General features: G+C 37.4%; 1 protein-coding gene across 1 annotated transcript in view; it reads left to right on the top strand.

Moving 5' to 3' along the window:
• Positions 1-15,506, top strand: part of sdk (sidekick cell adhesion molecule) — a 341,294-nt gene that overhangs the window by 290,907 nt on the left and 34,881 nt on the right. Inside the window, exon 30 of the mRNA XM_090386436.1 lies at positions 8,156-8,308. Within this exon, the coding sequence (XP_090242562.1) occupies positions 8,156-8,308 (153 nt within the window). The remainder of the gene's footprint in view (positions 1-8,155; positions 8,309-15,506) is intronic.

Genomic DNA, 15,506 nt, shown 5'->3' with positions numbered 1-15,506 from the left:
TCATTATTACAGCTAATAACTTGTCCCAGATAAGTATATGACTCCAACTTTTCAATTACTGCTCCTTCAATCATTATTTCCCTTTCCGTGGCATACTTGTTCATCATTACTTTTGTTTTAGCCATATTCATCTTTAGTCCAAAATCCTTACTAACTGTGCATAACTGATTAAGATTTTCCTCTAATTCTTTGGGATCGTGGCTTATGACCACAATGTCATCTGCAAATCGTAAATGGTTTAGGTACTCTCCGTTCACATTGACTCCTTTCTGCGACCAGTCTAATCTTCTGAAAGCTTCCTCAAGGGCAGCAGTAAACAGCTTCGGAGATATTGTGTCTCCTTGTCGAATTCCTTTCTCGATTTTAAATTTGCTACTGTCTTTGTCTAGTCTAATAAAGGATGTAGCACTCTCATATATTTTCTTCAAAATCATAATATATGGAGTATCAATGCCTTGTCTTTCCAGTGCCCGAAACATTGCCTTATGCTGTATGGAGTCAAATGCCTTTTCATAATCCACAAATGCCAGGCATAATGGTGTTTTATATTCATTTGCTTTCTCCATTAGCTGTGATATTACGTGAAGGTGATCCATAGTTGAGAATCCTGTCCTAAAGCCAGCTTGCTCTTTCGGTTGATTCTCATCAAGTATTCTTTCTAATCTGTTAGTAATGACCCTTGTGAACAACTTGTAGATATGGGATAACAAGCTAATTGGTCTATAATTTCCAATTTCTGATTTATCTCCTTTCTTATGCAGCAAAACTATGATTGCATTATTCCACTGCTTAGGCATCACACCTTTTCTAATGCACTTTGTGAAGAGCCTTGCCAGTTTTTGTGTTATGTCTCTTCCTCCCAATTTTAACAACTCTACAGTAACTTCATCTTCCCCCGGGGCTTTCCGATTCTTCATTTTCTTCAATGCATGTTCTACCTCATCAGGAAGAATATCGGGTATGTTGTATGTGTTGCTACTTTGCAATCCATCTTCCCCACTGCTGGTATCATTCCCTCGCTCCTTGTATAATTCTCTATAGTAGTCTTCTGCTATTTGAATTATGCCTTCTCTGCTGTTTATAAGTACACCATCGCTATTCTTCAGTTTCAGTATCATTTGTCTTTCTGTATTACTGCTCATGGCTGCTGATTTAAATCCTTTGTTTTCCCTTAATGCTTGTTCTACTTTTCTTGTGTTAAATCTTTTTATGTCCTCTCTGAGTCTCTTTCTAATGGCTTTGCATAACTCAGTATACTCAATTTTCTCCCTCTCAGTGTTTTTCTTTCTCTTCATTTGTCGTCTTTGGTTCATCATGACAAGTGTTTCTTGACTAATTTTTTCTTCTTTGGATTTCTGTTTCCCTATAGGTTTCTTGGGCTTTATCACTTTCAGAAAGTTGTAATATTCTTTGTCGATATCTTGGTCCTGAGCAGTCTGCAGAAGCTCAAACTTGTTCTTAAGTTCCAGTACATACTGCTTTTTCTTCTCCTCTGTTATTTCAAAGACCTTTGTATTATTTACTCGAGTCAGTTTTTTTCTTTCCTTTCCTACATCTATATCAAGTGTACATCTTACCATTCTGTGATCACTTCCAACATTTACCTTATTCAGGACGGTAACATCATTCACAATATATCTTCTGTTAGTGAGGATGAAGTCAATTTCATTAGTTGTTAATCCATTTGGACTCTTCCATGTCCACTTTCTGTTCACCCTTTTCTTGAAAAAAGTGTTCATTACTGACATTCCTTGAGATTCTGCAAATTCCACAAGTCTTTCACCTCTTTTATTTCTTTCACCAATTCCAAAATTTCCTATGGTTCCTCTTTCTGTGCTGTTTTGCCTTTTTCCAACCTTAGCATTGAAGTCCCCCATAATAATAGTGTAGTGGGTTTTCTGCTCATCTAGAAGACTCAATTTCAGTGTACATTTCTTCAACCTCTTCATCATCATGGCTCGATGTTGGTGCATAAATCATTATAATCTTTAGCTTGTACCTCTTAGAAATCTTGAGTATTAGTCTTGACACCCTTGGTGATGTACTTTTGAATTCCAAAATGTTGTTTTTAAAATCTTTATGGACCAGAAACCCAACTCCACCTTCACTCCTTTCACTGTTTCCATTGGTGTACAGCAGATTTCCACTTGATAAACTTATAAGTGATTCATTTCTTCTTCTTGTTTCAGCCAAACCGATGATATTCCAATTCACATTTTCTAATTCCTTTTCCAGTTCTAATATCCTGTCTTCACCGATGAGTGATCGTACGTTATAACAGGCCAAGTTCAATTTCTGTGCATGGCAGCCTGGTCGTACCCAGAGATTCTTAGCACCCTCTGCTTCCACTCTGATCCTCTCGCTGCCGTAAGAGGGAGAGTGAAGGCTGCTGGGGACTGAGGGCCATTTGTATTGTTGTGCTCTCATTGCTGGAGGGTTTGGTCTTTTCCTCTTCACGCTGACCAGTCTTCTTGAAGAGAACCACTCTACACGTTCGTTGCCACCTAAGTGACGTAACAGGGCTTACCATCGAGAAGGTGTGCATGAGCGGATTTTAGGGAGGCAGGCCAACCGGACTTCTCCTAAATCTTCTGTAATAGAGAGATATTGGATCCATCAGTGTTTTAGGCTGAGTGTCTGATAACACACAGGATACCTGTTCCCCTCTAAGCCCCTTGTGTATATGGTACTAAAATGCATGTGTGTATGGTACTAAAATCAGCTGCCGTGTATATGGTAAAACTGCATCAGCTACCCGCGTAGCTGCTTCTTGTCTATTCCTGATCCCTCCATTTTTTGTTGTTCTTGCTCAGAGTAGGATTGGTGTTTTTCCTGTTACAAAAAATATTATTTCCCTAACATGGCCCTAAAGTGAAAAAGAAGTGAGAGCAGTAGTTGTAAACGGCACTCTGTTACAATGGAAATGAACTTAGACTATAAAACGAGGGGAAAAGAGTAAGAAGTAGGCTCATGTAGCACCTGTGTTGCACTTGAGTCACACTACCATAAACACAGTTTCCCAGGACAAAAAGTGAATTCTTGAACATATAAAGCATTGTGCCAATGCAGTCAACAATAAGGCCGACCGGGCTAGCCAGGTGGGTAAAGTGCCTGCCTGGCAACCCAAAGGTCGCGGGTTCGAATCCCGCCTCGGGCTTGGATCAAAGTACTGCAAAAACCTTGGGAGGTGCACTATGGCCACAGAAGCCGATGCGCCAACAACTACCACAAAAAAAAAAAAAAAAAAGTCAACAATAATAAATAAGAAAAGAAGTCTGGTGATTGAGGAAATGGAAAAACTTTTAAGTGGGTGGCTGGAAGGTATGCAATGAAAACAGATGCCTTGTAGCCTACAGCTCATTCAAGAAAAAACAAAGTTTATTTTAAGGCATAAAGAGTAAACATGGTGAAAGTGCTGCTGAAGAGACCTTTAATTCAAGTCCTTTAATGACTTTTAATGCAATGGATGGTTCCCCAATGCTTCAAGTCACAAACAAATCTGATACACATTAATAAAGTGAGCAGTGAGGAAGCTAGTGCCAATGAGGAAGCTGCCAAACATTATCCAGAGTTCTTGTGGTACATTATTGTTAATGAAGATTACAAGCCAGAACATATCTTTAATGTAGACGAAACTGGCACATGTTGGGAAAAAATACCTGATTACACATATATTATGAAGAAGGAAAATAAAATGCCCAGGTAAAGGCAGTAAAGGACTGACTAACTCTGCTGCTTATGGGGGAGAAATGCTGTCGGCAACTGCAAACTCAAACCGCACAGAAAATCCAAGGGTTTTCCAAGCAAAGGCATTATCAAGGTTTCACTTTCAGTCATCTGGGTGTCTAACTCTAAGGCCTGGGTTAGAGTGGTTCCACAAACATCTCATACCACAAGTAGAAAAGTAACATGTTGAAAACAACCTTCCACTCAAGATCCTCTTAGTACTGTTAGTTGTCTGATGCCCCTGGGGGTTTCCCTATCTCTGCGTTGTATTCTTTGTAAGTGACACAGAACTCTGTGGAAGCCAGAGATTTAAAAAGTGTGCGGGGAGTGGTTTGTTGTGTAGTGTTATGTTCTGCTGTTTCTCTGACTATTTAGCCATTATGTCTCCCCCCCTCCCCCGCTCCATTGCCTCCACTTTTCCACGAGGAGGCAGGTCAGATAACCAGTAGATTATTTAAGTACTCTGGCAGGCCCTGCCACATATTTTACAAGGATTTCAGTGCCAAGACCATAAAAAAAAAAAAAAAAAAAAATGGGGGTGAGGGGACACTAGAATTTGGAAAGGCTGAAAGAGGTTTATAAGAAAGTGTTTGAATTTTTAGACATTGATTAGAAATTGGCGGCATTGTTAGGGGCATGCTTGGTCGGTTTAGTTAGAGTGGGGACAGACTAGAGACTGGGGGAAACAGGTAGAAGAATGGGGAAGATAGAGTAGGCATCCCCAAAGATGTCAGTGGGGATAAGTCCCACCAGGTGAAGTATGGGGGAGCAGGGAGGGGAGGAGACAGACTCATCTTCTCCCTCCCCTGCCTAGGGATGGAGTTTTAAAGGGAACCAGGTTCAGATCGCCAAATGGCATGTTGGCAGCAAGGCTGCAGTATGGCTTTGTCAGTGATGTTGTCAGGTCCATGTCTTGTCGAATCCAGTAAGAAGGTCAAACAGCACATCCCACTCCAGGGGTGGGATATGTTAGCTGGCAGTGGGGGAACCCACCAGGCAAGGGGGTGGGAGAGAGGCACATTTACTTCATTCATAATCTGCATTCTCACTCTACTTGCATTCTATTTTTATATTTTTTTTCTTATAGTTTATAATTTTTTTTTTGTGTGGTTATATATACAGTAAACCCCCGCTATTCGCGGGGATTACATTCCTGAGAAATGCCACGATTACATTCCTGAAAACGCAAATACTGATTATGGCTCCCATAGTAATAAAGGGGTTCTGTTCCAAAGTATGAAATATATAAGAAAAACTAGTTTAAAATTTTGTTTATGTATGTATTATATGACTATGTACATAAGACAGTATATAGTGAAATGCAAGCATATGGCATCGAAATGAAAATAAGAAACAATTTAATATTAAATGTAATATTTATTAGAAATTTCAAACCAGCGCCTTTGCTAGCTAAAAAAACTTATCCCGCCAGTGCTATCACCAGTTTCGCTAAAGTGTTGACAAAGGAGTTTTGCCTTTTCACGAATGATGAGTGAACTTAACGGAATTTTATTTTGAGTTCGGTCTTCTATCCACAGATTTAAAGACTTTTCCAATTTTTTCTAATTTAACATCACGAGTTACAGAGCAAATTTTTGAAGCAATTAGCGCGTTTTCACGGACACTACAGCGGATTTTTTCTTCCAGTTTCTTGATTGATCGTACCATTGACTAATTGATTTTATAATATTTTGCCACTGAGGAGACACTCTCACCATTAGAAATTTTATCTAATAACTCAATTTTATTCGCTAATGTCATCACCTTCTTCGATCTTTTCACATTTCCCTTGTTATTCAAAGCCATATTTTTGTACGGGTTAGAAAGAACTTGCACACACTAAAGTCACTTTCTTCCATTAACACACTCGAAAAAGTCTGTTTTACACTGCAAAACGGTAGATTTATCACTTTTGTAAGCATATCAATTTATAAATTGATAAATTTATTCAATTTATAAGCATATAAATGTTAGCAGTACTACTATGGCACATAGTAGTACTGCTAACGTTTACCTGTGCATATTCTTATACTTATTTTAAATATAAGCATTCTTTTTTTTTTTTTTTTTTTTTTTAAAAAACCATTTGCAAGGTAGTAATTTAAATCTTACTAAACAGTATGTGTTCCCTGTTTATGGTGGCCCAAGGCATATGCCTGTATCCACCTAATATCTCTGTGAAGGAATAGAGAATCTGTAAAACAGGCCTGACGTGTGCGTGTGTGCATGCGTGCACACACACTGTAGTATGTATTGTTTAGGTATTCTTTTTTAAAAAACCCATATGCAAGGTAGTAATTTAAATCTTACCAAACAGTATGTCGTGATATGGTTTTATGTCAACTTGTATTATACACTTTTGAACATGAGGGAAATTTGACATAATTTTACAGAGAATTTATTCATTTATTTCAGTAATTTTTTCAAGAATACATGAATCCTGAGCTACAATGATTCATGTCTTAGTTGCATATACGTTGCTTTTGGGATATCAGAGAATGTTGTGGTGGCCATACTCTGCCTTCCAAATGTTCACTTCTTGCCAACTACCTCACTCACACAGAAAGTAAGGCATTTTTGAATAACCAAGTTGTTGGCTGTATAGCAGACCAATTTAAACTTAAATCTCCACAGACTAGTGAACGATGATCCTTATACTGAATTTTTTCTAACAGAAGGTTAACAGTTTCATAGCTTTCTTTTAAGTGTAGTGAATGGACTATGGAAATGGATGCAAACTTACTTACATTATGAAGGAGAACTCCTTTGTGGCTTTACTCATTGAAGTAAAGCCACAAAGGAGTTCTTCTTTATAATATTGCCAAAAGAGTTCATAACTGCAGGAATGTTGTTCCAGTATATCATTGATATATTGTTCTTCAGGAAAATGGGGAACCAATTCTTTTTCATGATGTCTGTACCATGAAAAGATTGTTCCTGGGGCTAGCAGATTCTTGGATTTTAGTCTTGACCCAAAAAAGCTTAACAATAACTCCATTTTGTGTGCATGAAACTTTTGTACATGAAGAATTTGCCTTGCAGTGGCTTCTGACAAATGTATGTACAAGACTGAATGGATCATCTAAGACTCTTCAACAGACAAGTGAACTAAGCATTATCAGGCATATTTACAGTATACATAGTTCATGATGGCTTTACATTGCCATTAGTTGTTTTAAAATTCGCTACCTACAGTTTGATTATGTTGATGGAGTGCATGTTATAAATTTGAAAATGTCACCAAAAATTATTCACATTGTAACAATAGAATTTCTTTTGAAAAATTGCTCAATTCATGAAATGAATTCCCCACTGCTCTATAATGAACTAATCTCTCTAGTCTCTTGCATTATCTAACTAAAAACAGATTCCTGCTGCACATGCACATGTGCAGGAGAAAAACTAATGGGATGTGTCAATTGATTCTGATGGACTCTGTAGATGGTATTTGTAGGGTTTTATGCGAAAACAGCTAAAAGTGAGCTTCTGTTAAACATTGATAATAATTAGCAGAACCATCACTTTCAGCTATATTTTTATAATATCGGTAAATGTTATTTAGTCTTGGAATGAAATAAGTTTTGATAACATTAAAAAATAAAATTGATATTTGGTAAAATAACTCATGCAGTTAACTGACCAGATACAAGGAATAGCATATCAGGTATATAAGTTACAGCATTGTAACTATTGTAAATAAAATATGAATTCTCACTATTCACAATTTTGTATGTACATACACCTCTCTGTGTAGTTGTGTTTCAAAGGTGTAAACAAATGATTGGTCCAACGGATGGATCATGGTCTCGTCATAACATTTAAGTGATGTTGGATTCAAAAAATTTTTTGGCCATATGGAGAACAGTTCTCTTCTTTGAGTCACTGATTTTTCTTATTGCTTTTCTGTAAATTATAAAGTGAGAATTCATTGAAACTTCAGGTTTTGAAGTGTTCTTGTTAAGATAAACAAAATGGATTGTAAGTAAGTAGATTTCAAGTTAAAGAAAAAAATTATACTCATATGGTAAATTTATTTTATTGAATTTCCTTGCAAATTTACAAAACTGACTACCTGGTACACTCGTTAAGCTTTTACTAGTAATCTTTCAGGTTTACTATGGAAATCTGTATTCGGGCCAAAGAAGAGATTTACTAAAACTTAAGCAGCAATCTTCATCTACATACCAAACTGTTGTGCACCTGCATACAAACAGAAACTAACATATAGCAAACTGATTCAAGGTACACTCAAACTAAATTTATCATGTTTCTTTAACTTGAAAACTTCTTAATAAAGCTCCCCTGTAATGTTCTAACTACTAAAGCATGTAAGAGCAAGTATGAGTGAATAATTATAAGTGAGCAAGTAATTGATATTCACTGTATACCTGTAGAAAATTTAAAATAAGCTCATTTTATTTTCAATCAGATTTCAGTAAACAAGTTAGACAGAAGGTAACAAGCACCCATCTTGCTGTTCATGGGCTGGCTGAGATGGTTATGTATGTATTCAGGGTAAAAGCAGAAACTTTTGACTATGGTCCAGAGTCAGTCAGTAACATCACTACTGGCCCTCAGGAAGGTAAATATGTAATTTTACTCTTTTGTGATAATATACTTTTCAATGGAAGTGTATGGGGAGGAGTTATAAAAAGCTTAATCCTTTGTTAAATGTTAAAAGGGGAATAATACTGTTAAATGTTAAAAGGGGAATTTTAGTTACATATTATTGTGTAAAAATGAATTGTTGCCTGAGAGTAATAAATTGCTCATAATAAATTAAAAATTGAAGTAATTAAGATGATTGACTTTGATTAAACCTTAAATTTATGGGGTACTTAATACTGAGGTGTATTAAATAGTGAGATCTTCTTGAGGCTTTATAAGGCTTGAGAGGAGGATATTAAAGTAAATGAAGGTAAAATTTTTATGAATTAAAATACACTAGAATCAGTGGCATAAATTCAAACTTAAGTGGGAGGAAAAACAAGTTGTGAACCAGATTGGAAGAATATTTCATTTAGCCAAGTATACACAGGCATATGAGGGGGGGTGTCAAAAAGTTCATAACCTGACCTAGATATCAGTAGGAAGATGCCATTTTTAGTATAAGTTGTCTACATATTCAATAACTAACGTGAAATTTCATTCCCATAGGTGATCATATACCAGAGGTGGAGCCTGGAATCTGAGAAAAGACGCTATGGTTGACAAAGTGGAGTATCAAGCAATGATCAAGTTCCTGCATTTGCAGGGCAAGAAAGCTCAGGAAATTGATGAAGAAATGAAACCTGTGTATGGGCAGAATTGTCCTTCCTATGACACTGTAAAACAGTGGAAACGGGAGTTCCAGTGCAGTCATACGAGCGTCTCTGACAAGCCAAGAGAAAGGCCATCAACATCCACGGACAGTGAGACGGTTGCAAAGGTTGAGCAGCTGGTGCTGAGTGACAGATGTGTGACAATTCATCGCAAATGCATTGGGAATTAGTTATGGGTCTGCCCACAGCATTTTACATGACCATCTGTGCATGTCTAAGGTCTCTACACAATGGGCTCCAAGATTGCTGATGCCTCTGAAGAAGCAATGTTGAATGCAGTGTTGTCACCAACTGTTGGATTTGTGCAATGTGGATGTTGAGAACTTTTTTGATCTGTTAGTGACAAATGGTGAATGATGGGTTTACCAGTGTGATCTGAAGACTAAAGATATGTCAAAGCAGTGGAAGCACACCTCCAAAAAAGGCAAAGACCACTCCACCTGCGAAGAAGGTGTGTTGACCATGTTTTGGGACAGAAAAGGGGTTATCCTGACAGATTACCTACTTTGTGGTTCCACACTTACCGGAGAATACTACAGAAATCTTTTGAAAAAGTTACACAATGCTTTGAAGGTGAAAAGGCATGGAATGTTAACCAAAGGTGTCCGTCTTTTGTCAGACAATGCACTGACTCACACGGCCGCTGCTGTCACCAACTTTGTTGCCTAGTGCGGCTTTGAACTACTGCAGCACCCACCCTATTCTCGTGACCTAGCACTGTCAGATTTCTTGTTTCAAAAAATGAAGAAACTATTGCATAGACATTGCTTTCATTCATCTCAGGAAGTCATCAATGAAGTGGAATCGTGGTTAAAAGGTGCGGACTTCTATAATCGAGGCATTAAACATCTGATCCATAGATGAGAGAGATGTGTTACTATACATGGAGAGTACATAGAAAAGGATTAAAGTTCCTGTGGCATTTCAGATTTCTAGGTGAGGGTATGAACTTTTTGATACCCCCTCATACATGAATTTTTTCAGCTGAAACTATTAGAAGGTTTCATCACCTTATTGAATTACCCCAAACCAGTTGTTTCCTACACTCCCACCTAAACATTTGGAATCGTGTTTCATTTTTCTTAATTTTCAAAGTTTTTATTAAAATAGGACCTACTTGATTTACCAGTTTTTTAATAAAAATAGTTTATATTATGCATAAAAATCACAAAACTTAAACAATATTTAAGAAATTTATAGAATATTCCATAAAGATGTAGAAAACTCCAGAATGTGGTGAAACATTGTAGGAGTTTCTTGAATGTGTTAGAACATTGTAGACCAGGGTCCCCAAACTTTTAAAGAAGAAGGCCACATGAATTTCTGGAATATTTGGTGGGCCGGAGAAAGTTCCTAATCTGAAAACTATATTCTCTGTATAACTTTGATGCTATGCAGAGAAACAAATTTTATACCTACTTATATCTACAGATTAAAAATAAATCTATGGATATGTAATATAAAATAAAGCAGTTTGTTTATATCACATTTTAATTATTACTTATTTATTGTACTAAACACAAAAATACAGTTAGTAATACAACAAAATTATAAATAATGCAATGAATGTGGTTGTAGAATGCAACTAAGTTCCATAATATCGGGTTTTAAAGTACTAGTTCCAATTCTTAACAAGTCATGTAAAATACGGGTTAGTTAGATATGATAGTATTTTTGATTTCACATATTTCATATTTGAAAAGATCTGCTCACATATATATATATGTGTTCTTCAGCGGAAGTGTTCCACGTACTATATTGAGGTATACTCCTCTTATTAATTTACTAATATGTGCTTCTGAAAATTGATCTAACCTTTCTTGCAAAATTTTTAATTTTTGGGTAATCTGATTCAGATAATGTTGAATAAAATTGAATTAGATTTTCATTTTTAAATATTGTCTTCAGTGCATCATTAGATTAAAGATCTACCAACTCTAATTGTAAATACCCGAAATCCGTTTCACGTACTCATCAACGATGTTGACGAGTACGAAATGAGTACATCATCAATGATGTTGATGAGTACGTCAAACATTGTTTAGTACCTACAGTCAAGCACTGTAGGTACTAAACAAAGTTCTCTTTTTCTGGAGTGGGTGATGTACTCATCAACGATGTTGATGAGTACATCCCCCACTTTTGACATTTGACAACATCGTTGATGAGTACATCAAACAGATTTCGAAAAAGTTCAAACACTTTTGAATTATTTTTAAAATCAGAAAATCTAGCCAAAAAATTTTCCTGCAACAAATTAACATTTTGAACAAACTTTTCAATGGAAAAATTAGAACTAGGTAGGCATATTTTTAGATAAATTATCGCAACATGGAAAATGTGAAAACTTATTCCAAAGTAGTTGACTTTAAAATAACTCGTTTTGTTTCTAATGCTTTGACATTTTAATACAATTCATTGACATGTTTTTCTCGTCCTTGTAGTTTCATATTAAGAAAATTCAAGTGTTCACATGTATCTGTTAAAAAGGCAAGGTTCTACAACCATTTGAAATCTGACAGTTCTGGAATAGGTTTCAATTTTTCATTCATAAATAGATCTATTTCGATCCTAAGTTCAAAAAATCGCTTCACTGTTAATCAACTGACGAATGTTAAAATAATCTGTAAAGTGTGTTTGTCATAAATTTTATTGTGATATCTGTGGTACAGAGATATCACTAATTGAAATATCCGGGCCAGATCTGGCCTGCAGCCATAGTTTGGGAACCCCTGTTGTAGAATATTCTAGAAAGTGGTTATATTATAGAAGATTGTAGGTGATTCTAGAGAGTTTTTCAATAATAAAAATTGAGGAGTAAGAGCTGTAACTTATAAAATCGAACACCCATCATTAAGCAAGTGTTTGGTGAAGTTTTATGGGTTTCGTGAAAAATGTGGCAAGAAATAAGAACTTATTTCGTGTTTAGTACCTACAGTCAAGCACTGTAGGTACTAAACAAAGTTCTCTTTTTCTGGAGTGGGTGACATTGTCAGAACTAAAGGAATATTGGAGGAAAAGAACACTACAAAAACATTAGCATTAGTAGAGGCATACGATGCAAGAAAGCAAGTTTATGCAGCACCAGCGCCTCTATAGCCAGGTGGGCATGAGCAGCAGTGTGTAGCACACGCTTCTTGATTAGACCGGGGTTTGAGCCCGTGACCACCAAATACGGAGGATGCGGAAAGATAAGGGAATGGAATGACCACCGCATATCCCCGGAGCAATATGGCCTTAGTTGCTAATGCTCCTAAAAAACCAAATAACAATATGCAGCATCAGCCAAAAAAAAAAAAAAAAAAAAAACCCTCCCATTTCACCCCTCCATTTGTTCCAAATGCCTGTTCAGCTCAGTCTTAAATTTATTTTTTTTTATGTGAACCCCAAACACGAGAGGTATTAGAACCTATAGTACTTAGTACCGTGCTTGGTTTGGAGGTTGAGAAGATGAAAGAAGATATTTGTTGACATTGGACTTGAACTTCTGTAGACTGTAATTTTCAGGAAATACGTATGAAGGAAGGTTGTTCCAGAAAACGGCAGTTGAATGAATAAATGAGGAAGATGAAAAGTTGGTTCTGTGGGTTTGAAGTTGGACAGTAAATGGATGTTGGCTGGTGGCGGCACGTGTTCGGACTGTTTTGAAAGAGAGAGAGCGGGAATTATAGAAGACAATTCAGAAGAACAGTGCCCATGGAAGTATCTGTAGAAGAGGCATGCAGCAGAAACAGTACGTCTATGAGAAAGCGAGTGGAGAGACTCTGTTAGAGATGAATCATTAATTAACCTAACTGCCCTCTTCTGAATGGAATCAAGAAGCCTGAGAGAGGTTTTGAGGGCACCACCAGCATGTGGGAACAATATTCCATGGCAGGGCAGATTTGCGATTTATACAGAGTGAGCAGCTGTTTGGAAGAAAAGTAACGCCGAGAGCGAAAAAGAAAACCAAGTTTTTTAGATGCAGAGGAAGCAATATTTGTAATGTGCTTGTGCCAAGAGAGATTAGAAGTCAGGGTAATCCCCAAAAGAGATATATCATTTTGCCTACAAATAGGAGTGTCACTAAAGATAAGCATAGGAGCAGAAGAATCCTTTTTGCGAGATATAAGACAAGACTGAGTTTTAGAAGGGTTGAAATCAGCTAAGTTGTCTTTGCCCCACTGGAGAATTACCTGAAGATCGGCATTTAAGGAATTGGTAGCAGATTTTCGAGAAGTTGAAGCTGATTGAGCAGGAAAAGGTTTCTCAAAATGGAAAGTGGAATGCAATGTTCTATCATCGGCAAAACTATGGATAGGATTTCCAGTCAATGGAAGAAGGTCATTACTATACAAGAGGAAAAGAGTGAGGGAAAGAACTAAACCTTGGGGGACACCGGCATTAGTGGACAAGTTAGAAGAGAGAGAGCCATCCACCATCACCCTCAGTGAGCAATCAGAGAGAAAACTGGATAACCAATTACTAAAAACAGTTGGCAAACCATAAGATGAAAGCTTGTTTAGAAGACCTTTATGCCAAACACGATCAGAAGCCTTTGAGATGTCAAGAGCAACTACTTGTGTTTCACCGAACCTTTCCATTGAATTAGTCCATAAATGGGTAACATAAGCCAGAATATCACCAGTGGATCTACACTGACGGAATCCATACTGGCGATCGTTGATCAGATGGAAGGTTTCTAGGTAGTTTAAGAGTTGGCAGTTAATTGATTTCTCCATTACTTTAGAAAGAGTAGAAGTAATTGCAATGGGACAATAATTGGATGGGAGGGATTTGTCACCCTTTTTAGGAACTGGATATGAGCAAATTTCCAAGCAGAAGGAAAAACACCTTTGGAATAAGAAAGTGAAAAAAGGCGGCAAAGAATAGGAGTAAGTTCAGGAGCACAGGTTTTGAGAACAAGTGGAGAAATACCATCAGGACCTGGAGCTTTCTTAGCATCAAGATTCATCAAAATCCTTCTGATATCCTTTTGACGGAAGACCACGGGAGGCATTGAATGGAGCGTGTTGGGAATGGTGGGAGGTGTTTTACCAAGATCATTAATACACGAGCTGGAAGAAAAATGGGATGCAAGCAGGTCAGCTTTATCCTTGGCTGAAGTGACAACAGAACCATCTGGTTTGGACAGAGGTGGGAGCAGAGATGGGCAAAAGTTGCGGCCAATAGCTTTGGCAAGAGACCAGAATGTTCGGCTACCATTAGGGCAAGAAGCAAGTTTTCTACTCTTAGTCTGTTCAAACTATCAGGCTATCAACTTACACAACAAAAGATGGAAGTCTGTTCCACCAATGAATCACTCGATGGCTAAAGGCAAATTTCCACACAACTATTCTACAATTGTCTTTCCTCAATTTGAATCTATGCCCCCTCAGATTCTTAATCTGAGCAAGAGGAAGAATCCCATCAGCATTTAGCTTGCCCAACCCATTCAAGGCCTTATACACCTCAATCAGATCACCTTGCAGGTGCCTACACTCCAGGCATTGCAATTTGCAGAACTTAAGCCTTTCTTGGTAGGAGCACCACTTTGTTTCTCTCACCAATCTTGTTGCCCTTCTTTCTACTTGTTCTAGCAACTCTACATCCTTCCTAAAATGAGGCCTCCAGACCTGTACACAGTACTCTAGGTGTGGCCTGACCATTGCCTTGTACAACAGGATAATCACCTTCCTGTCCCTGCTAGCAAAATTCCTATATATCATTGACAAGACTTCATGGCTCGTCTGCACTGCTCAGAAAACTTCATATTTGACTGCACAATTACCCCCAGGTCTTTTTCACTTTCCACTTCCCTGAGTATAGTACCACACAGTTGGTACATTTCTTTTGGGTTATTGCTACCCATATGCAGTACTTTGCATTTGCCAATGTTAAACTTCAGTTGCCACTTCTCAGCCCATTTGCCCAACTTGTCTAGATCCATTTGGATGCTGTAGCATGCTGTCTTTACTTTCATTAACAATCCTGCCAACCTTTGTATCATCCACAAACTTGGATATTAATCCTGATATACCTTCATCAATATCATTGAAGAATACACAAAACAACAATGGGCCCAGCACCGAACCCTGGAGAACTCCACTAATAACATTTGTCCATGAAGAGCAGTGTCCTTTGATTACCACTCTGTCGTCTCCAACTCAACCATCCCTTTATCTTGTAGCAACTTACTCTTAATGCCATACCTCTCCAATTTGTACAGCAGTCTTCCATGTGCAACAGTGTCAAAAGCTTACTTGAAATCCAAGTATATGATATCAAAATTATTTTTGACATTCAGTTCCTTTTTGACCACATCATAGTATCCAATCAAATTGGTCAGACAAGACCTCCCTTTAACAAACCAATGCTCTCTTAACTATTACTGCAGTCTTGTCTAGATGATCCTGAAATGCTTCTTGCAATTGCACTTCAATGAAATGCAATGAAGTGGTACTTCATTCTTGAACACAA

The sequence above is a fragment of the Mastigoproctus giganteus genome, chromosome 12 (assembly GCF_048544385.1).
Source record: "Mastigoproctus giganteus isolate SK-2022 chromosome 12, ASM4854438v1, whole genome shotgun sequence".
Taxonomy (NCBI): domain Eukaryota; kingdom Metazoa; phylum Arthropoda; class Arachnida; order Uropygi; family Thelyphonidae; genus Mastigoproctus; species Mastigoproctus giganteus.
The sequence above is the reverse complement of the archived record's forward strand: the minus strand, read 5'-3'. Positions and strand labels throughout refer to the sequence as shown.